Source organism: Arachis duranensis, chromosome 10 (genome assembly GCF_000817695.3).
Source record: "Arachis duranensis cultivar V14167 chromosome 10, aradu.V14167.gnm2.J7QH, whole genome shotgun sequence".
Classification (NCBI taxonomy): domain Eukaryota; kingdom Viridiplantae; phylum Streptophyta; class Magnoliopsida; order Fabales; family Fabaceae; genus Arachis; species Arachis duranensis.
Window position 1 is genome coordinate 15498845 of NC_029781.3, and position 24597 is coordinate 15523441.

At 32.7% G+C, this 24597-nt stretch overlaps 2 protein-coding genes and 1 pseudogene across 2 annotated transcripts; all 3 read left to right on the top strand.

Annotated features, from left to right (window-relative positions):
* The first annotated feature begins 3161 nt into the window (after positions 1–3161).
* Positions 3162–4014, top strand: LOC107469249 (RING-H2 finger protein ATL7). The gene has a single exon (XM_052255484.1). It carries the CDS (start codon positions 3275–3277, stop codon positions 3764–3766), a length of 492 nt encoding a protein of 163 aa, XP_052111444.1. The 5' UTR covers positions 3162–3274; the 3' UTR covers positions 3767–4014.
* An 11336-nt stretch (positions 4015–15350) lies between these two features.
* LOC107469233 (phosphatidylserine decarboxylase proenzyme 2-like) lies at positions 15351–17047 on the top strand (annotated as a pseudogene).
* A 4092-nt stretch (positions 17048–21139) lies between these two features.
* Positions 21140–22980, top strand: LOC107469234 (alcohol dehydrogenase 1-like). Its single transcript, XM_016088609.3, has 4 exons — positions 21140–21235; positions 22407–22520; positions 22606–22767; positions 22864–22980. The coding sequence occupies exons 1-4, from the start codon at positions 21140–21142 to the stop codon at positions 22978–22980; spliced, it is 489 nt and encodes a 162-aa protein (XP_015944095.2).
* Positions 22981–24597: the final 1617 nt, after the last annotated feature.

The window sequence follows — 24597 nt, forward strand, 5'->3', positions numbered from 1 at the left end:
TAAAAAATTTAAAATTTATTTTTTGATAAAGAGAAGATGACCACTAGATAAGGAATAGAAAAAAAAGTTAAAAATATAAAAATACAAAGAGGGTTTAAGGAAATAAAGGAGTGACGACACAAGAATTAAATTTGATTAGGTTAAATAATAATCAAAATAATAGAAAAATAAAAAAAGTGAATTTGAAACTTTAGCTAATTGAGTTTAATTTATTTATAGTGGGGTCATTTAAAATTTAAAGTGGGGGGCATATTATATATAACTATATATTTTTTAAAAAAATTAAAAACACTGTGGGGGCAACTGCCCCCTCTTCTTAACTAATGGGTCCGTCCCTGACTATGCGGGCACCTTTACCATACTGAGAACCTCCGGTTCTCATCCGCATGTATATTTTGTGTTTTGTCCCTCCTAGAGGTCGACTTGGAGATACAGGGGTTTATTTTGGGGTTTGAGTTTTATTTTGGGTTGTATATATACATAATTATATACTCTGGTCGGCCTTAGCTTCGCAGGTCGAGTCTGGAGCTTGCTATCTGAGTTTTGGAACTCTGATATGTATATATATGTGTTCAGTTATCTTTCGATTTTACCTGTCCGTTTTACGAATATCCATGCGAGTGTGTCACGATTTTCTGTTTATCGATTTTTTTAGCTTGTTCTTCAAGGCTCCTAGATATGATTTCACCCAACTATATCTATGTAGATATCATCTTCTTTTAGAGGTCGTAATACCTTGCCATCTCTGCTTTACGACTTAAGCGTAAGGCCCTGTGTGGTAGGGTGTAGTGACTAGATCAAGCACAAAAGCAGAGTATAGGACATTAGTAAATTCAGTGGTAAAGTTAATTTGGATTAAAGGCTTGATTAGTGAGATAAAGTGTTCAGTACAAGAAGCACCTATGGCATACTGTGATAATCAAAGTATTGTGCTCTTAGCAGCAAGTCTGATACTGCATTAAAAAATAAAACACTTTGAGATAGATTTGGACTTTGTAAGAGACTGTGTCACAAGTAAAGTGGTTCAAGTAAGGCATGTTCTCAATTTAGTTCAGATTGCAAATATTTTTACCAAAATTCTTCCTTCCACCGCATTCATCCAACTTCGGGACAAACTCAAAGTGCAGAATTTGGAGAAGTTAGCAACTTCAAGTTGGCAGGGGCATGATAGAGAATGTGGGTGAAGAGAAATGTGAGAGTCATGTAAGAAAAGAGTATGATTTCAATTACACACTAAGCAAATATATTGTCAGCAGAATTAATTACTTACCCCTTTCTATTATGTTAAGATGGCAAAGTCTGTTGGTACCTCACCAAATTTAGTCCACATATATAAACCTGTAATAGAATAATTGTTGTAACTACTTTCCATCATAATGAGAATCACACTTTTTCTCTTTCTCTTTCATTCTTCTTCTACTCTCTAAAAATTAATTTGTTCATCCTCACTCACTAATTTTTGATATTTTTTAGAGAGAAACATATATTATTGAATTGGATAAAATCTTGATAAGTGTTAATTTTATAAATAATAAAATTATTATTAGTAAAAAAAATTTTATTTTTTTAACAAATACAAAATAAATATATTAAAAACTTAAATTTTTTATATTTTTAATAAAACTTTTTTCTATATATAACTTTAACATATATTCTAAGAGTACAAAATAGTTAAATTGAATTAGAATGATAATTAGGTTTATCGATTAGTTCTATCAATATTTTTCTATTATGTGAAATCATCAAATCCTAAAAAATTCTTTTAAAATAAATCGTATCATTTATTATTTTATTTTTAGGCGTTATGTTTCTCTATTTGTTTTTTGAAAATGAAAAGTAAACATGATACATGTCTTTGGTGAACTCACAATGCTCATTTTATAAATGGGAATGTAACATGTGGTCATGTCATGTGGATATATAAAATATTCACACAATAAACGTTAACATTCTGTTTATTTCACTTTCAAAACATTGTGTTTATTCCGATTTTATTTTGTACACAATCCACACATCAGTTTCCACTGTAAAACCAAAAATTATTTACAATTTCGTATTTTATAAAAATTTCAAAAAATTTTGTGGAAAAAACATCTCCTTTTTAGTTCTGGTCCTCATTTATTAACAACCTTAAAATAATTACCCATTTTGGGGATTTTCTCCTTACCATATATCAAGGATGTTGATGTTGATGTTGATATTCATCAATCATTGCCAAGCCTTTTGAATGCGAGGAGAAAGAGTGGATGCCAAATGTGAGGTCAGAAATGTTGACTGATGTATTGGATTCTTTTGTTATGATTTTTTTTTCCATATTCATAATCATTGCTTTGTGTTATGCCTTTTTCCCTAGTCATGAGTGGACAACACGCTAATAACACCAACAGCTGCTATTTTCTAGGTTCCTACCTCAACTCTATAACCTCTACCACTATATCTGTCTTGGATAATTCTAAAAATAATATTTCCACAATGACCCAATTTTCTAGTTTGGTTTACCCACCATAGTCGTTAAGCTTTTTTTACTTTTTAGAGCTCTCTACATCATTTTTCAATATTTTATAAAAAATGTATGTCCAGGGGGGCTTCTTTTTCAATGAACAAAATATTTAGGTAAAATACTACTAATTGAATAAATAAAATATATTGTATAATATTTTTTTATTGCAGTAATTGAAATATATTTTAAAAAAGTATTAAATTTTGATTTAATAGCAAATTTTAAATATTGACATGATTTTTATATTAAAAATAAATAATAAGTAAACAGATTATTTGATAATATTTTTGGCATAAATACTAATTATTTAGTAATATATTTTTAACTAATATTTTTAAATATTATTTTCTTGTAATATTAGTGTTACATTTATTGTACTTACATAAATTATATTGTAAGGTGGGTTTTACGTAGCCGCATAATTCAACTCAAATGGTCACCAAAAGAAGAATTGAACTCAAATTGGACTATTCGAGAGAGATTCTAGTCTTATCCTTTACGTTTAATTGTTTCAACTGTTTTTTTTTTAAATAGTAAAAGCCACCAACCACGTCATCTTTTTCTCACTATTTTTGACTTGTATTCAAAAGTTGAAGGTAATCATAGGGTTTATAACGCATTGAAAGGTAATTATTATTCAGGCACCCATCATACATATATATATGTCCCATCATTTCAAATAAGAAACCAAACCATGATGATGATAGGTATGGCTATTATTATTCCATATTCCAATTAGAAATAGAAATCTAGTATTAGCATCATCAATCTTCCATGGCAATTTTTTCTAAGCTCTTCCACAAGCTTTGTTACAAAATCATAATCCTATTGGCATTCCTTCTGACTGAAATAATCATCCTCATCAGGAAGCTAAAATCATCATCATATACAGGTCCAATCACAACAAAGAAGTACCTCAGATTCATCGAAGAGAAGAACCCAACAATTTGCTACAGCAAGAAGAGTAGTAAGTTATTGAAGCTGAAACCGCCACGGCACGTGGAGTGCACGCTATGCTTGTCGGAGTTCATGGAAGGGGAGAAGCTGAGGAGTCTGAAATGCCAACACACGTTTCACAGGGATTGCTTAGACACATGGCTCAAAGACTACTGCGCCACGTGTCCTTTGTGTAGGTTAAAAGTGGTGTCCGATGATGTTGTTTCCCAGCACCGTGAGCTTAGAAAGCAAGCTGATTCTAACGGTAACGGTGAACAGCTAACGTATTTTTTAGCCGTGTTACGTGGCGGTAACACTTTGCAAAGTTAGCTGCCATTCCGTTGTTTCCATCCTAGTTACATGGAGCGCAATATGTTTCGACATGTTATCTAATTGGTAACTTCATGTAATTATGATTGGGATTGCAGGCATGGTAGCCATTACCATGTAATGGAACTTAACATTAACCATTGTACTTTGAAATTATGTTGCTAATGTTAAGTTTCAAATTAAGTTGGGAATATGTGATCATTGTTTCATTATGGTGAATTAGATTATTATTCTTGAGCTGTTCTCAATTACAATTGTAGAGAATGAAATTCTTTGGAATATATATTTCCCTTGTGCTGGGAAGAATGTCTATGTACTCTGTTCTTTAATGTAAAGAAATATATTAGAATCCTGTTAATAATTACCTTAGCTTTTATTAATAATGTTCTGTCTTGGAAGGCTATTCTTAATAAAGTTGAATTTGTTAAGTTGGATGTTGCCACTTGCCAGCTTGGAATTCATAAATTTGAAAATATATATCTCGATTTTTCTTTGCGAAAACAGAAAATAATTCTGTTAGAAAATTAAGAGAGGTCCAACCAACAATAAGTCAACAAGTATTTTTGAACTACACTTTACTAATTAATTGTCATTGATTAGTAATTATTTAAATAATTTTTAATTATATAAAATTAATGATTATTAATTACATTTTCTTATTCTAATTCACCTTTTATTATTTTTACTATTTATTACGTAAATCCTAATTCCTCTTTTCAAAAAAAATTTAAAATTCCAAAAAAAAAATACCAAAATATAAGATAAATAATCATCTAAATTCTAAGAAAAAAAACATATAAAACATAAGAAAAAAATTCATCCAAAACTAATAAAAAGAATCATCCAAATCTAATAAAAAGAATCATCCGAAATTTAGGAAAAAGAAACATAAAAAACTAGTTAAAAGAATCATTCAAAATCAAATAGGAGAAGGAGAAGAAGAGCCGCAGGATAGCCGGAGACAACGCCTTGGACAGTGTTGTGTGGACGGCGGGAGACTCGCGGTGGCGCATTGCGAGGAGGAAGCCACGAAAGCCGTGTATCGCGAGTGGAAGAGTCGCCATGGATCGGAGTAGTTGATCGCGTATCGCAAATGGAACCCGGCGGTGGCTACGTCGTAACGGAAGGAGAGTCGTGGGGTGAAGAGAACGGTAGCTCCAGATATGATCCGTTGCTGTTCATCAAAAATTCATTTTTTTATAAAAATTTACAAATTCTCCATTCCTAAAGATTCATAACCAAAACCAAATCAAGCCTCTTCCATCTCATCATACAACATTACTAAACATTATACTTTACCTTTCTATCATGTTTCAACCATCCAAATCCAATATCCATCAATTCCACCTCTATCACCCCACAATTTCATATTTTGCATATCAACATTCAATATTACACACTTACACCAGTTCTCACCACTCACAAGCTTCATCTATCATGCATCATCATAATTCTCACTTCTAGATATCAAAACCATCACAAACATTAACATCATCACACATTATCAAGTTAACACCATCATCATGCATCATCAAAATCAAACAATCAATTCAATCCAAACCTATCCTATGAGTCGCTAATTTAAGTGTCCATAAATATTATATATTACATAGAAAAAACCGAAACCATACCTTAGCCGATTCCCAATATGTACCAAAACCCAAATTGAACGCAATTCAAGCTTCCAACCACAACCAAGTCACCAACCAACTCCAACAAGCATCAACAATCATTCCAAAGCTCCAATCAAATGTCAACAATCACAAACTCAATCTATATACACATAATTTACAACAATTCAACCTAGGGTTCATCAAATCTATAAAACCACAAGAGATTTGAATTGCTCATCTTACCTAATGATGATTGGGGCAAAATCCAATAGTAATCAAGTGCTAGAGTGTACCTAAACACCCAAAATCACAAAATTTCACTTAATACAAAATCCTAAAATTTCAAATTTTTGAAAAGAAGAACTGAGAGGGATTTCATTATTTTCTTACCAGTTTCTTGGGTGATTTTTGTAAAGCTCTCCGTGGTGATCGCGTGGCTGCAAACGGTGCGGCGATCGGAGCTCCGTAGCTCAAGTTATGAGTTTGGGAAGTTACATGTGAATAGTAACAATGGGGTTTCTCTCCTTCTTCCCCTTTTCAGCTGCATGTTCTGTGTTTTGTGGCTGAGTGTGGTTCATTAATTGGGTTATATATGTTGGACTTTGGGTCCAACTTGGGCTCGGTCCAACCCGTTAGCGTTTTAACTCGTTTGGCCTAACTTTGGGCCAAACCTTTAAAATTAATGCCCGGTTTTCAACTCTAAATATTTTTCTAAGGTTTTCTACTATTTTTAATTTTTCTCGCACAATACCAGACAGACTTGAATCAGTTCGACCGGTTCATCTGTCGGTTCGTGATTTTACTCGGTTTTTCACGAAAAATTATATTTTCCGACTCAGAAAAATCTACTAAGTCCAAATATCATATTTATATTTTCTAATTCTCATTCTAAATTTTTGGGTCCTATTTTGGACAATTATTAATCATTTAATTAAACGGTTAATTAGTCGCGGTTCTTACACACTGCGGGCATGGAGAAGGGAAGGGTGAAAAAACGGCGCAATTGATGAGCAAAAACAAAGAATGTGATTGGCATTGGTGTTATTATACAAATCCTAATTTTACACCAGTCTTTACCACAATAATGATGGAATTTTTACTATCTTTAACAAAGAATACATTCACCAATTTTTCTAAGATTCAACCCAATCCTATCTGGGGACAAATCCAACTTCTACCCAAATTAGATTTGATTAGGTTCACTTTCTAGATTTTCAACCACTAAGTGCTCACCCAACTTAGCAAAGAAATTTCCTTAGGATCATAAAAATAAAACAGAAAAATGTACAAAGGATATCTGAAATAAACATTTGCCTTTTCTCCAAATCTAATTTTCTTTGCCTTTTTTCTCAAGATTTTTTCTTAATTCCTCATGTTAATGCCTTTTTCTATTAAAACAAAGAAAAATAAAACTGAGAAAGCAGAATACTTCAATAGAAAACCATGAAGAAGAATAAGGTATAGCTTGTAAGCTATGAAAACCCAAAATTTATGCTCTCACTCCTTGAATCAACCTCTAGCCATTTATCCCTTTAATAGAGGAGTAAAGCTTCCAAAGCTTAAAGCTTGGCTTCGGCAATTTGACTTATTCTTTTTCCAATTCAGCAGCAGCGACGCAAAAGAGAGATAGAGTAGTAGCGGTGATTGAACCTTACATGCGTACATACCTACCATCTTCTCTTTCATCCTTTTTCAAATTTCTTCAAGGATCTAAGCCATTCATTTGTGCTTTGGCTCCAAGTTTCTTTCTTGTCCCTTGATTTGTAGCAGATCTCTATAACCTTCAGTTTACCATTTCAGTGTATGCAGAGAGAAGACTTATTCAACAATCTTTAATGAAGCACAAAAAAGAAAACTTTCTCTAATGTAGCCTTCAAATTTGATCTTTGCTTAGTGCCCTAGCTAATTGACTTTCTTCTTCTTATTTGATTTTGGTAACTCACTTTTCATCTTTAATTTGAACCCTAAATAGAGTTTCCTTTTCTTGCTTTACTTTTTGGAATGCTTCACATGGGTGAAAGAGAAGAAAGAGACAAAGAGAAGAGAGAGAACTAGTTCAGTTACTTTATATTATGGTTCAGATGAAAGTGAATCTTCCTTCCCTTGATGGTAAATCTTCCCATAGGCCATGAATGAGTTAAATAATATGAGCATGGGCTTGACTCATCTTTAAATCTTCTGGGCCTGAACCACTTAAGGACTTTGCTTGTTATTCAATTCTTTAGATTTGGCCTGATGATTGCTTTTGTTTCTGATGAAAAATTATTAGTGTAATCAACAAATATTTTCTTGAGCCATGAGTGTATGTGGGCCTAAAACTTGTTATTAAGCATGTTTGCTTTCTATTAATTCTACATAGTTAACAAACTAATCACACATATAATTGAGATTTTATTCTAATAATTAATATTTGGTCATCATCAATTAATTATTATTAGTTCTTTAAACTCAAAAATCTATAAGTCGCTTCAATTAGGTCATCGGAGCCAATTTTTTCCTGTAGTTTCAAGCCAAGCCTTTCGGTCAACATCCCAAACTCATTTATTTTGGAGGAAAGATTATAACTTTAGCGACTAAACAATAATTAGAATTTAGGAATGAACCAATTGAATTAAAATCTAGGATATACAAAAATGGGGACTAAAATGGTATTTTTATTAAGCAAGGTAGAGTGAAAAAATAATTTGTTAAATTTATGAGAGGAACTAAATTGATAGGGTGACAAAGAATTAAAATTTTGGTATGAATACATAGGTTAAAATCAAAATTGTTGTTTGGGAATAATAAGAAAGTGAAAAAGAGAAAAAAACATAGAAAGGAAAGGGAAAATGAAATGAGATTATGATGATACCAGAGCTATGTGAATATCGTCAGAAGTAAGATGAAATTTGAATCCGTAATTTGAAGCAGAAAGTAAGAGATAATGATGATATCCGAGCTTATGCAGCCATGATACTGGTATGGTGGTGCTTTTCTGTTCCAAAAGATGGATGAGAGAAAGAAGGGTAAATTAGGAATTTAGAAATTTAGTAGTGTGAGAATAAGAGTAAATTAATAATTTCATTTAATTTGAAAATTACGATTTTTAAATTTGCTATATTAGTCTTTGTGTTGGCTCAATATTTTTTGATATTATAGAGAAATGTGTGATTTTTATCATTATTTTCTTACATGTAAGTTTAACACTACTTTAGAAAAACATTTACTTTTCAAAAGATAAAAAATGTCATTGCCATTTTTTTTGTTAATTTTTTAATAGGTTAAAAAGAATACAACACCATTATTTTGTGAAAAAAATAATTTTTAAAAAAAATTTAAAATGTGAAAACGGCAATGCTATTTTGTTGAAAAATTTTTAAATTAGAAAAAAATAGAAAATGAAAATGTTGTTTTGTTTGTTAAACGAGTTTAAAAATAAAGTTGGTCAAAATGTCACTAACCTATTGAAAAAAAGTGAAAACGTCAATGACATTTTGTATAGCCACAAATAGAAAAAATATAAAACTAACTATAAAAGGAGCCTTTGGTGTTAGCTAAAACGTATTAAGGAGAATAGAGGTGAACAAGTTGTTCTTCATTTTGAGATTTTGAGAGAGATTTTTAGTTCTTCAAATTGTTATGCATATTAAGAGAGTAAAAAAATTTGTGAGTGAATGTAATAAGTGTATAAAAGAGAAGGTTATGTTAGTTTAAAAATATACTACAATTGTCAGATTTTGCCTCATACATATGAGGGCGTGAGCTTTTTATATGAGAATCCATATGTTATTGTTATTCTTCTTTCAATAACATATGAGCGACCTAAAATTATATTTTCTCAAAGTGTAGATCATCAAGTGTTGAAGAGAGTGACAAATATTTTGTCGAGGCAACTTGTAATAATATTTGGTGGTTTCGTTAAATTTTAAATAATGCATATGGTTGATAAAGCTAGTATGCAAGAAATATTTTCGGCCTACCATCAGCAACTATTGAGTATAAAACTCATATGCTTATCGAGAAAATTAGTTGGTTGAGGATCTCTGAATTTTGATGCGAGTGTTTTGAATTTTCTACCCTTGTATTAAAGTATTCAGAAGTTGCAAGTCAGTGGTATAGGTGATGGCACACTTGTATGAAAAATATAAAAGGTATTTTTTAGTTGCGATATCACAATATAGCAATGGGAATATCATGTCTTTTGCATTTGTCATAGTTAAAGGTGAGACTGCTGATACTTGACACTTTTTATTAGCCATCTACGAACACATGTGGTTAATCGAGATGGTGTTGGTCTTATATTTGATTGACACAAGTTCATTATCTCAACTATAGGTCGTAGTAATGGAACATGGCAATATCCAAGAATTATTCACATATTTTACATCAGACACATAGCATCTAACTTTTTGAATAGGTTCAAGGCATCACATATGACTGTTTGGAAGGTTGTTAGGATGATTGTGAATTTGTTTATGTGTACGGTGGTAGGTATGGTTATGAGTACAATGGCATATAAGTTGTGTGAAAGGTTGTAAGGATTATTGAATATGATGGTATAACTGGTTATGAATATTCATATGTATATGATAGGTGTAGATATCGTGGTGGATATAATATGGAGGTGGGTATGGTTGTTGCTGTGATAGTGAGTATGGGTATGGATATAGTGGTTGTTGTTCCTGTAGTTGTTACTCTGGTTGTTGCTCAAGTTGTTGTCATGGTGGTTTGATCTTGTTATTGGGGTTGTTGCTCTTGCTTGAAAAGTCACATGGGATCACCAATTTACAAATATACTAATATTTGTACTAGTTGGAAGGTTGATAGTTCTCAACATGTTGACCAGTTAAGGTGCACATAGAACTGTTTGTCCATTTTAAGATTCATTTCTCATGTTCAACTGTCTAATTTTTGTTTTTTAGACTAGTCAGCACTATGTTATGGGACGCTCCAAGGTTCATAACTTCTCATGGGAGCTCTTGATAAAATCCAAACTTCTTTCTTACCCTATCAGTCGGATGTCACTCCACAACCTCAAAACATATTAGAGGCATTATTGCACTCCAGAGATCTGAAACCCTCGTTCAGCTCAAGTGGAATAATATGAGGTGCAATCCAGTTAGGATTGTATGCATCCCACACAAACTTAAATAACATATGAAAGCTCAAAGGTATAAATATGCAATCATCAATTTAAGTCAATATAAGTAAAAGTACAGATGACAAAACATATATCCCGTCCAGAGAAAGATCATCCAATATTCTCCTAATGTCAACAGTTGTCAAATTTCTATATTGATCTATGGTGGGTTGATAAATCATTCTACTTGACATATAATGTTTATATTAGAAAGTACCAACAACAGAAATAATAATCAAATTCACATCTTATTTAAATTTTACCTATGAATGAGTGAAAAGCTAGTATCCATCAGCTAATGCCCTAATGACAACATTCCTATCCATTCCCACACAAGAAGCAACGCTAGAGGACCATCTATATCATACCTTGATGCTCGATATAATGATTAATATATGTGTACAAGGTATGCAGAACCCCAACTAAACCTATTAATTTATGAAAACTAGTGAAACAACGGCAAATACTTCCAGTGTATAGTAATTCCAGACTTGTCATTGAATAATGTCATAGCAAATAGCAACATTATATGACATTTCACATATATTTCCTTACTTAGTTGGTCCATCAAATGTTGGTGTTGTTTTAGGTTGCAAAACCATGATAGCTTATTTCACTTCCTCTATGGTCGTGAGATCCAAGAGCACTACAAATTGGTTTATCCACTCTATTTCTAACCCGCTTGTGTTGTGATCAGTAGATCCAGTCGTCGGGTGATCATGTGTTCAAAGTCCAAAGATCATGGCGATATTCTCCAAAATAATCATGCATTCGGCATGTGGAAGATGAAAAGTGTACGTCTCAAGACGCCACCTTTCAACCAATATGTTTATACTCGAATTGTGAGTCATAATCTTCCCAATCTAAGATATATGATAAAATCGGTTCTCTCTTAGTTGTTCTTCCATCGTGAGTTCGTGACATTTTATAAGTATACTTGATTTAAGTGTCTGTTATGCAGGTTTTTTAAACTTTGAAAATAAAAATCATAATTAGCAGTCAATAACTATAAACTACTATGACTAATAATATAAATTAATATTCATATTAATTACTAACTACTCAATTCAATAAGAACTATAATTAATAATGACTAAATTAATCGTTAATTATTAACTACTATTATAAACACAAAAGTTACTTACATATAAAGAATGTCGAAGATATTCTAATAACAGTCTAGATCGCAGCATGTGTGATGTCATATTTTTCTATCTTCGTCTTTTCTTAATTCCACAATAAAAAAATATACAAACAATTAATAATAACTCTATTCTATTTGCTAGTGATTAATCATTTATAATCAATATTTAAAAACATACACTAAAAATTAATAATAATAATTCTATTTCTCCTAATGAATATGCAAAATAAAACTAAAATTACTAAAAATGAACACTAATTGTTGCTAATATAAAAATTAATAATAATACTATTTTGTAACAAATATTTAAGGAAAAACTAACAAAACTGAGTTAATAACATAGGTTAATAATTAATAATATTGTCATTTTGTAACTAAATATTTAAAATAAAATATAATTTACTAAAAGTACGTCCTAAGCATTAATAGTAATAATAACAATGTTTTTATTTTTAATAAATATTTCAAATAAAACTAAAATTAGTAAAAATATATGCTAAAAACTAATAATCATAATTCTATTTTTTTCAATAAATAATTAAAATACAAGACAAAACTCTAAAAATATGTACTAACATTTAACAATATTCAGTTTTATTATTAAATATTTTAAACAAAACAAAAAATAACTAAAAATATAAATTATAATAATTGAAGCTTCTAACATTTTATGTAAGATAATAAAATTTAAAAATAAATATTAATCATTAATAATAATCAAAGCTAACATATGTTAATAAATTTTCAAACTAAAAGCTAAATCACTAAAAATTATATACTAACAACTATTAAATAAATAATTTTGCTTTTGAAAAAAATATTTCAAACAAAACAAAACTTACTAAAAATATGTAATAACAACTAATTAATAATAGTTACCAACAACAATTAACTAACACTAATACTATTACTATTGCTACATCTACAAGAACAAATCACATTATTTAACTAGGTATAATCATATTTTTTTAACTACTTTCAGCTTAAACAAAGTAAAAAAAAATCACAATAACTAACTACTAATAACAACAAAAAAAAAAATAAAAATAAAAATACTTACTTGGTTGACTTAGTGAATCTCCCTTCTCTCTTAACGTTTTGTTCGACAAGTGACAAAAAAATTTTGAGAAAGGGATGGAAGAGAATCGAAGAAGAAGGAGAAGAAGAAATAAGGGTTGAAGAGAATGGTTTTAGGTTAGTTTTTTTTTTTGAATAAATATCTCCGAGCTAGAGAGCTCCCCACATCCCACGCCGGTTCCAGTCCCAGGTGGATGCTCTCCTCCACGGTGGCACCTCCTCCACCTGGCTTCTCACATTCAGGGATGCATGTACTCCTCTGACAGTAGTCGTCAGCCATCCCTTTCACCTTCTCTCTCACGCAACCTGGCATCCTTTTCAAAGGGAGTGGGCGAGTTACTTGCTGCCCACTCTCCTCCTTTCTCTCTTCCCCTTTCCTTCTTACCCTTCAACCCCAAGAGTGATCTTCTTCATTCCAATTTAGTATTGGCCAAGCTGGATAGGTACAGAGGATACTGCTACAGAAACAACAACAACAACAATGATGATTCTCATGGCCACCATCATTCTTCGAGGCCTCACTCTCGCTTCTTTGATTCTCCGATGACGTACCACAACCCTTGTCCGAGTCCCATGCACTTCCGCTCTGGCGGCCGGGGCTTCCAAAGGCCGCCACATCGCTCTCCCAATAGGACTGTAGGTTTCCACCCAATCGGCCTCGGTGACGGGTTCGGACTGATGAATGGTGACAGTTTCGAGGAGTTTCGCCCGGTGAGGTGCTATACTTTTTACTGTGATTTGGATCTTGGTTGTCCTTCTCCTATTTTGATTTTTTTACCTTTTTTACATTTTTTGATTATTTTGAACATAAGCGGTCGTGCTGAACATGATAATGGAAAACAATGAGTTGAAGTCATTTCTTGGGGGTCTCGAGCTTATGATTATCATAAATTTTTGGTCATTTGAAATTTTCCAGGTTTGAGATCTGAAAATTACGACGATAACGTTTGATCTAAATTTTAGACTGTTGGGTATAGTTAATTGGGCGCTATGGACTGAATTTTACAAGACAGAATATATCATCTCTTTGGTTTTTGTGTAAACAGGTAACATTTTTTCATTCTCTTCTGCTGTTGGTTTTCACCATGTTTTTCTTTCTGAGTTTATATATAGTCTTTGATGTTTTAGTCAGAAGAAAAGGAAAATCTTAGTGATGCTATAGAGTTTGATTCTCTTATTACCAATTAAGCATGTAGCCTTTTTCGCCCTACTGAGGTACGTTTGTAGTGATGCTGTAAGTCTATTTTGTGACCTAATGATCTACTTTTTCTTTATTTGTATGTAAATTAAGATAGATTAGAACTAAGTAATAAAAATCATACAAACAATAATACACCAAAAGAAAAATCAAAACTGAAGATAATAAAATGAAACTTTGATATATTGATATGGTTTTTCCGCTTTTTTTAATCTTGAAATGAAACTGCAGATTCCATAAAGGTGGTTTGCTGTTAAACTGAAGTTTGAATGCTTAAAAAGTTGCTATTGTTGAATGGGTATGAAAAAATTAGCTTATTATTCCTGTTTCTGCAACAACCATGTTAACATGTCATTGCACTTTTTTCCTTGCTGTTTGCATCCATGAATTTTTTAAAATGCTCATTCTTGTGTAAATAGATTATGCTGCTGGAGTGGACAGATGACTTGGAGGCTTATATTCTTAAGGGTTATGGTAACTCCCTCAACTATAGAATGGGATTGCAGTCTATGGAACAAGCTATTCAAGCTGAAAAAGGTACTTCAGATGCTGTAATGTTAAGTGTGTATTATATCTTCTTGTGTATGGCATATTCATTAAATGAAACTTTTGAGGCTATGAGATTTATGTATGGATTAGTCTCTTTTAGTTAATGATATTTCATCTATTAAAGATTTTTAAAAAATAGCTTTTGATGGTACTAGAAAATTTGAAAAAGGTTAATCAAGTCCTAGGAAATTTAAAAACTTTTCGTAAACTAAAAAAATTTTGCTAGAGTAGGTCGGTCAAAATTTAGAACAATTCTCCTAAATTTTGAACTCAAAATACAAGAACATGAAAAACTGAAAAGCATTTGATATTCATATACGGGTGAATATATTCATATATTCATTATTCTATTAGTTTTTCATTTAATTAAATTTTCTTTATTTTTGGCAGCTTAGCCACTTACTCTTTCTCAAATATATAACAATATAATTCAGGTTTTAATCTTAATTTCCAAACTATCAATGATCATATTTCGATTCCCTTGTGAACCTATCTTAATTTGTCTTCAAATTTTGATCCCCCTTTTTGACATTTTTTTTGTTCTTTTGAGGATAAGCGGTACACAAATTGAACAATTCAGAAGAAGAGTCGGCCATTTGGTTTATATTCTTCCACATTTGCTTAACATCAAGCAAGAGATGTAAGAAGTGTAACATATGAAACCATTTGGTTTTTACACAATATCAAGTGATGCATGATGAATACTAGTTTCAGGTAACTATTAGTATATCTACTACCATTTCTTGATCACATTCTATATTTCAACTTCTTCCTTAATTTTGAAGATTTTATGTTCCTTGAAAATTGGAATATATTCTGTCGTTTAATTCTTTCAACTTAAATTATGTATATTTATGGTTGTTGATTGTTCTTTTTAGGGTCAAAAGTTTTCAGTTCAAGGTCTTTTGGAAAAAAAAATGTGTTATAATGCTTTTGTTAATGGAACTTTAGTAATATTCCATTTGGCACCACAGGTATTTGTTGCTTTCTTTGTGTCTTATTTCTTTCAAATTCACTTTCATTTTACAAGTAATTTGATTGCAAATTTTTATTTGAATGCTTCTTTATTGCAGGATTATCACCGTTTCCATGTTCCAGTATCAGGAACTATTGAGCAATTTGTTGACATCCCTGGATGCTTATATACGGTATGAGATAATGACCTAAGGAGAATCATTTAACATTTATGTTTTCTACTTTTCTTGGTGTTGATTGTCATTAGTATTTTTTTAAGGTCAATCCAATTGCTGTAAATAGCAAGTACTGTATTGTATTCATAGAGAATAAGCAAGTTGTTTCAATAATTTCTACTGTGGATTTTGGAAAGGTTTGTCATCCCTATCAATTTTAATTTACAAATGCCCGAGTTCATAACTAGGTCCTGCTCAAAATTCTGCCACGTGAATTTATTGGAGAATATTACTTTGTGGATAACAATTCCAATTTGTTATTTCACCATTGGCTGGGTTGCGAAAAATGTAAAAGCTTACATTTCTTACCTTGAATAATTTATAAATAGCCATCATCCTAGAATTGAAACTACACATTTTTGTGTTCACAACAAAGTTATCCCATAGCTGCGCGCCTGATATTTAGTATTTTTTTAACCTATATCTAGGAGTAATATATGATTTGGATTCATGTGGTATTTGTTGCAATAGGAGCTACTATGGTTGGCAGCATTACTTTTACAAGGAAAAAGGGTGATTATGTCAAAAAGGGAGATGAGGTTTACAAGTTACAGTTTGTTACTGATGTCTCATTTTTCTGTTGCTTGAGAAATGATAAATTAGATTTTTGACTGTAGTGTCAAAATTTTTTTTTATTTGAAATTTCACTAATATCTATTAAACGGTCGTTGAATATTGTGGATATTACATATAACATGATGAGTGGAATTTTAAATTAATAGGATTGTTACACTTAACATTTAGAAGCTATATCAACACTATGTTGTTTTTGCTTCTAATCAATATTTATTTACTTAATATACAGTTTGAAAATTTTAATTATATGAATACATTTTTTTTTGGGTTTGATAATTGGTTCAACTCTTTGAATACATGCAAATTATGCATGGGTTGAAGTCCATTTTGTTTTGATTTGTTCTCTGCAGAATTCAATAACAATTGATGAAGATCTTCTAGCAAATAGTAGGAGATCACTATAGACTTTGGTTTGTGTAGGGATGAGATTGGGCATCTCTATGAAACTGTCTTGAAATCTGGTTGACCAACTTGGAATTGTTCAATTTGTGTACCATTCTCTTCTAAATCTAACCAATAACCATGACATTGCTAATTTGACATTTTTTCTGTTCTTCAGCTTCAGGTCTTCTTGCATAAGGGAAAAAGAGTCGGCGAAGGCCGAAGAAGCATGGGCCCTCGGTAAGTATACCTTTTCTTTGAGAAATCATTTTTGGCAAAAAAATGTATTATTTCTTTCAAAAATGGTATCAGTACAGTTTGTAAATCGAATATAATATTCTTTCTATTTGATGAATAGCTTTCTGTCTTCATATTTCTATATCTGCACAGGTGTTTTCAATTTTGAATACTTTGGCATATCTGCTGAGGCGTAGCTAGAATCAAGTCCATTGAACATTAAGACTTTGAAGAGAGGTATAATCCTGTGAATGCGAGGGTCCCTGTTCTAATCTGCCATGGCAAACCCATCTCTAAGTCTCTCATCATAGTCGAATACATTGATCAGAGTTGGTCTAATAATAATGCCCCTTCAATCCTTCCTTCTGATCCTTATGACAAAGCAACTGCTCGCTTTTAAGCCACTTATATAGATGAAAATGTGATTCCTTTTTGTTTTTTTCTGATATGAGTTTTTGCTATTTTCGCTATTTTTTTCTCATTGTTTCATTAAAGTTGGATTATTTCTAATTATTGAGTAAAAGATCTTAAAAGTTTATTGTAACACCCTAACTACCAAAGCTCACACTTCCGGCTGCGCAACTCTGATAGCTCGGACATTACGATGACACTTATAATATTTAATACTAAAATATGAGCCTGTTTAAAATTTTAAACCGCAATACCGCTCCCAAAAATACTTTTGCTATACAACATACATCCATACATACCATACAACATACAGAAAATCATAAAGAGTACATCCATATATACATACATATATATAAATAATATTACAAGCATTACCCAATACAATTCCTAACCCTCTTACAGAATATATCAGGATAAAGGCGAGGGTACAAAAATAATAATCTAAAGCAATACAGAGCATCTCAGTAACAAATAAATAAACTCTTCGTGACTTCTGCGCCCATATCCTGAAAGGGAAAAAATGTAAGGGGGTGAGAACATCATCCTCGAAAGGGTTCTCAGTAGAGGGTTTTTGGGAATTACTATAATAGGATACGTGAAGATAACCGCGCCAGTGATTAATAACTGACTTATGCCTCTTTTCAAAAACAACGGTTTACAATAAAAGAGAAATCTGAAATCTTTTCTGAAAGAGAAAACTGTTTATTTAAAACAATATTCAAAAGCCTTTCAAAATGGTTTATCTATGCTGAACCAAATTAGCATTCCATACTTTTCCAAACCAAAAACACAAAACCGGAACCAATCATCGGTCCACCTCATTCTAACCACGGCCCTAGGCGCAAACAAACCAACCATCAACCAATCACTACAATCCAACAGAGACCCAGATGCAAACACAGATAGGAAGTTCAAGCACAAACAAACAGTTACAGCAAGTAGAACAATTAACAATTAATCACAAAGGCAAACCACGTACATTATGCACACCCAAACAATGTCACATAGATGCATATGATGCATGCCTGTCCCTAGTGGCTGATGATATCATCTGTCGGTTACCAAGCCAATCCGACGTGTCCGGTAGCTAACCCGGGCACAGTCTCTCCATTGCGCATTAATATCATTAGAGGGTATCTGCGCCCTGTCGCCATTATTGGGTATCGGTGCCCTGTCACCCTTACAACCAGAGAGAAAACACAAGCATACTCGCTTACGACATTCATCTCAGCCATTCGGCTTAAATTCACAATTCATTCAATTACATACATGCATTTATATTCAACCATGGATCACCATCCATCTCAGCCATCCGGCTCACGGTTCAGTCCAGAACCAACCAATATTCATAGCATACACAGCCATTCCGGCTCATGATTCAATCCAGAACCAGCCAATATTCATAGCATACACAGCCATTCCGGCCCATAGCAAAACAGCACTTCCACCATCCAACATCATTAAATTCATAAAACTGGCATTTTAAGCCACAAAATCACTTTTTCTCAAATCGTTTCACTTTGAAATCAAGTTTCAACTCTTTTCAGCCTTGGCTTTAGAAATCTCGTTTCTCAAATCATCTCAGGCTCATAAGCCAAATTTACTCAAAGTAAATGTCCCTTTTAAAACAATGTCACTCTCGGCATCCTCTTTTCAAAACTTTCATAACCATGGAAAGTTAAAGATTCATTTTGAAATATTCAAAATCATCCATCTAACAATGGGATTTTATAACAAAGTTTCTCGACAGAGTCCCAAGTCTTTAGGGGAGAATAGCATAACTCATTTCGCCAAATTCATTTAAAATCATTAAAACCTTGGCTTTCCGATTTAAGTAATAAAATAGGATCTAAGCCAAACCGAGTCACGTAATCATTTACTTCTTTCAAAGCCGTTTCCTTTACTTAGGCAAAACCAGCTTTAACCCCCATGATAAATTCTGGAACGTTTCAACGGTTCAAAATTACTTTAGTCTTGCAAGAATTCAGAATTCAAAGAATACTTAAAACCTTTCTCAAAACATTTTAAAATGAAACTTGTAAATAGACATTTAGGTTCTTTCAAAGTCATTGAAACCCTCAAGTCAAATTCAAAGGCAATGCCCTTATCACATTTAAAACAGCTTTAAAACATAAGTTTCATCTAAATAACTTTCTCCTGAAAGAGATATAATGCCTTTCTTAAAAAGCAAGACCAAATCACAATTTCCTCTTTAATAACTCATCTCAAAGGCATGAATAGTCCTTTTCTTGATAATTCAAATATAATAGTAGAAGTCTTTAATTCATCATTTTTCCATACAACATTTTAATAAGGACTCCGATTTTATAGAAATTTCGGCAGCATCTCCCCTAAAACTTGGACGTTTGCCACCCGATTCGGGTCCCAACTAAACCGTTTCTCATTCCTTTTCAACGGCTCAAAACCTGAAATCAATTCAAAAGCAAGCTAAATCCAACAGTCGCCTCAGTGGCATATCTTAAGGAAACCATTTCAAAATCAACTCAATATCAACCAATTTAACTCATTTCCAAAGTTTAAAAGAATCGATTCAGCAATAAATCATTTAACAAAACCAAATTAATTAAAGCAACCCAGGCTGAATTTCAAGAGTATTCTATCTTTCACATCATCAAAATAATTGACTTAATTCAAACCAATCCCTCAACAGATTAAACTCATATTTCAAATCTTTAAAGAATCAACTTGAAAAGCATTCTGTTTCACAAAACCACACAACAATCCGTTCATCAAAACCAAATAATAATCCATTCAATCATACAATTACATTCATCCAGGATAATCAACATCACATAAGGCTTATACAATCACCAAATACATTATCTCACATCAGCATCCATATGTAATAATTCCAACATATAAAATATAGTTTTCGAAAAGCGCCCCTACCTCAAAACGCAAATCCATAACCCAAGTGCGTCACAGTATCCTTTCTGCCTCAACCCGAAATCGACAATCAAAATCTCGGTTCCGCGTGTCTTTCTCAATAGTAGAAACAACCTCAACGCCACAAGTAAACTCGGATTCTAACCCCTACAACCATCAAGATTACAATTACTTTATTACACGGAACAGAACACTAACGCAGAGCTATCGAAATAGGAATACTTACTGAAACTAAGAAAGAACGGCTGAACCAAACCGCAACGCCCTCTGAACCGGTTGGGCGGTGGCCCCGGCAGCCACTTCCAGCGGCTGTGGTGACCCGACTCCGGCAACGATGATTGAAACCAACATGCCGTGACAATAAGATTCCCATAATCTCACAAGAAATGAAGACCAAGTTTGAAACCCTTACCGGCATTGGATCTCGACGGCGGCAGAGGCATTTTTCGGCGACGACAACGGGGGTCTCAAGTGGCAGAAACGGCCAGAAGCTCCAGTGTGGTTCTGGCAGCCACAACCACTTCTCCGGCAGCCATAAGCATAGACGCACAGCTCCCCTTTCCAACAGCGTCACCTGCGGCGGTGGCTGGTGCAACAATTCAAGACGCAAGCAGCAACGGTAGAGATAGAGAAAGGCAGTTTCTTCCACTCTCATCCATCTTCAACCACGATGGAGGTGGAAGCTGGCAGTGATGGCATGGTTCCGACAGGGGCAACTCTCCTCTGTTTGTGGTCCCAGTGGCGGCGGAAAGAATGGATTCGGCGATGGTTCCCCAGGCGGCGATGGTCTCCCCTGTCGCGCTCTCCCTCTCGCTGCTGTGCGAACTCCCATCTCCCCCTCTCTTCGTGCTCGCCGGCAGAGGCAAGATGGCAGTGACAAACCCCAATAGTGGTGGCGGTGACTCAACAAGGATGAGCTCCTCTGGCTCGGTGACAGAGGCGCGACTCAGGATTCTAGGAAGAGGACGGCAATGGAGGCGAGGAAGACGATCGGCATGGTGACGGCTCGGCGGCTGCGTCGCCCTCCTCCCCTCTCGGATCTGTTCCTCGCTCTTTCATCCCTTCCGGTGCAACACGGCGGCAATGGCTCCTCGTCGGCCCCATACCTCCCCTCTTCGCTCTCCTTCCCGGCTTCCTCCTAACCCTTTTCTTTCTTTCCGTTTCATTTGATGGCAGCTGCTGCTGGGTTTAGGGTGACCGGGTAATGGGTTAGGGTTTTAGAGAAAATTAGGGCTAGGGGCATTTTAGCAATTTCACATAAAATTGGGAATAATATAGTAATTGAAACCCAATGTAAATCCAACACTAATAGTATATGGAAAAATACTATTTGCTCATCAATTTTTACAAATTATTTTCAATAAAGTGTCTCAACCAAATAATTAGAAATAATATACTTAATTTTTTCATTTTCCAAAATAGTAATATCAATATTCTTAAATATTAATTATTTAGTCCAAAATCATATAAAAATCCTTTTTATTTCGCAACTACCAACTATATGATTTAAATATAGAAAATAATCCAATAATTGTAAAATTGGATAATAATCATAACTTATCTCAAATTTAATAAATCAAAACTTGCTCTGATTTTCTTTAATAAAGAAATTTCTGAAATTAAAGCTACAGAAATACTGAATTTGAAATTAGCTAATAATAGCCGTTTTTCAAAAATTATGGGTCTTACATTTATGTTGGTGAGTTTTCAGAGACTTTGAATTGTTTAAAGACCATCGGTAACTCCATTCTTTATTAACAACTTTATAACTAGCTCACTATGATTAGATTATTACTATTAATTATATTGATTATACTATTATTTCAATAAAATAAACTTCCATGGAGTTCAGATGGAAGTTTGTTACATGTTGTCAGTTAATAACTTAAGATTAGTTGGTAGGTTATAGTAGTTACTCTAATTAGTTAGCTTTCTCTTAACAATTTTTTCCTTTCTGTGCAAATAGGGGTAGTGGTTTCCTTCTATGAAGAGCATTATAACTATTAAAACAGAAGAAGAGAGGGAGCAATATTATAAGGTGATGGAAGAAGTGATTGAGAGGGTGGAAGAAGCTTTTGGGAAGTGCAGCAAAAAGAAGCCCTTCTTTGGTGGGGACAGTGTTGGATTTCTTGACATTGCTTTTTATTTTGCTTAACTTTCAATTTTGTGATGTCTTGTATATTTTTTGAAAAGTTTGTTTCATGGAAGAAAGACTAAGATTTTAATGTTGCTCAACAGGTAATTGCTGAAATGACCAATAGAGGCGTGGATCGTTCTGTTGAATGTACTAGCAGCATCCAAGCTATGATCTCAACATTTGAATATGTCCATGATATAATTGAATCAGAACTTGTTCTTTTTTTAATTTGTTGCTATAATGTTGTTATGATAAGTTATTTACTAATACTGAAACTTAAATATTCTATTCCCTTTTCAGGGTTGGGGTGTTGCTATTCTTGTTGGTGTGCCAAGCAAATATGATGTTTTCAAAACTCATCCTATGAACTTCTTGAATGAGAGAACTCTCAAGGGTACCTTCTATGGTAACTACAAATCCCGAACCGATCTTCCTAATGTTGTGGAGAAGTACATGAAAGGGGTAAGCTTTTTATACTAAACTCTTCATTATAGTCTGAACAAGTTGATAAGTTTTTATTCATGTTGCTAATGGATATCTTCATTGGTTATAATTCAGGAGTTGGAACTTGAGAAATTTATCACTCACACCGTTTCGTTCCCAGAGATTAACAAGCCTTTTGATTTGATGCTGAAAGGAGAGTCCATCAGGTGCATCATTCGGATGGACGAATAAACTTAACAGTGAGGAAATTGTCCTTGATAGGGGACATTTCTCTTTCAGAGAAAAAGAAAAAATACAAAAATAAACATCGTTTGTAATCCCTTTTAAAAGTTATCGAGTTTGTAGAGTTTGATTTTGAATGTAGAGAATGGATGGTATGCCTTTTCCTACTATTATTGTGTAGTTTTTATTTCTGATAAAAAAATATTGTTGTCAAATTCTTGTTCTTGTCACATATTTAGTATCTCTTATATCTCAGTGGTAGAGCTGCATGTCTAAATTCTTAGTTCCCAAATTGGCATATTAATGTTGATTTGTGATAAAATGCAATTGTTTATGGTCTTATCAACGTAGAAGTATATACATAATACATCATCATTATGTTAAGAATTCATCAATTTTTACAAGGACGATATTATTGAAAGAAGAAAAAAGAAAACATAGCTTCAGTATGAACGATTAAGATCAAATATTTAATTGTGTTTTTTATGCATGATATATGTCCTCTGGAGCTGCAGATTCTTGGGATAGTTTGGCTTAAAATGCACAATTGATTTTTTTGAGCTATTTTACACGTTATGATCATTTCTATCTACTCTCTTTGAAATATAAAATGTGAATTTTAGTTTTCATCTCTTTTATTTTCTCATAACTATGTGTTCATGGATTAGTTATATGTGTGTTTTCAAGTTTTTTTAAGGTTTGTTTTGGTAAGAAACATGCAATCATAGGAAGATAAAAGAAAACATTAAAACTTGTGTGTTAGTTGGTTATGCAAAGAAATATAAAATCTTTTTTGATTCAATAGTCAAATTTGCGGGAAAGTGGACAAAAGTTAAATATGAATGAATACTTGATTTTTTAATGATAAAATGAAAACTTGATTTTCCCATGTTCTAATAGTGGTTTTATCATTACTACGAAACTTATTATATGTTCCTTTTTTTTTGGTTTAGAACGAGCGTATTCAAATTATATTATTAGTTGTTTAAGTTTCTTTATTTTGGATGAAATAGTTACAACTTCGTTAGTTGGTGGTAATAAAGTGCAAGCAAGAAGACACTGTTAAAGTAAAATTGAAGTGGCTTAGAATGCAAAGAATTTTAAAATTGTGTATATGCTTCTAATTCCTATTTAAATCCCTAAATCTTGATTTAGATTATTGGTTGTCATTTGTTGATATTAGAAGTGTTTATAACTTTTGCGATTAGTACTTTTTTTTATGAAGTGATTGATTAATTGATTGATAAAATATGAAAAAATTTTAGTCAAATAGAATAAAGAGAGTCAATTTATACATGAGTCAAGGAGAGTAGTTATGATGTACTTAGGTAACTTGTGACTTATTCTTATCTCTTTTAATTTTTTAATTTTTTTTAAATTAAAACCTCATAAGATTTCTTTTTTCTCTGAAGAAATTTTCTTCTTTTCACCAACATTTGGTTTGCTTATTAAAAAGTGTAGTATGTCATGCTTTTTAATCATCTGAAGGTTTTATAACAACATACAATTTAAATAAAAGTGTCTCAATTTGCAAAAGAAACATTGCACATCATGCTTCAAAAATAAAGCACACAAATGATTTCTCTCTTCTTTCTTTCTTTCTTTCTTTCTTTCTTTTGTTTTATA

Excerpts from the sequence above, each read along its gene's own strand:
- LOC107469234 (XM_016088609.3), top strand. The coding sequence starts at position 21,140 with ATGGAGGCGAGGAAGACGATCGGCATGGTGACGGCTCGGCGGCTGCGT. Across the intron at positions 22,521-22,605 it reads ATATAATTGAATCAGAACTT|GGTTGGGGTGTTGCTATTCT; the intron begins GTTCTTTTTTTA and ends TTCCCTTTTCAG. Across the intron at positions 22,768-22,863 it reads TGGAGAAGTACATGAAAGGG|GAGTTGGAACTTGAGAAATT; the intron begins GTAAGCTTTTTA and ends GTTATAATTCAG.
- LOC107469249 (XM_052255484.1), top strand. The coding sequence starts at position 3,275 with ATGGCAATTTTTTCTAAGCTCTTCCACAAGCTTTGTTACAAAATCATA.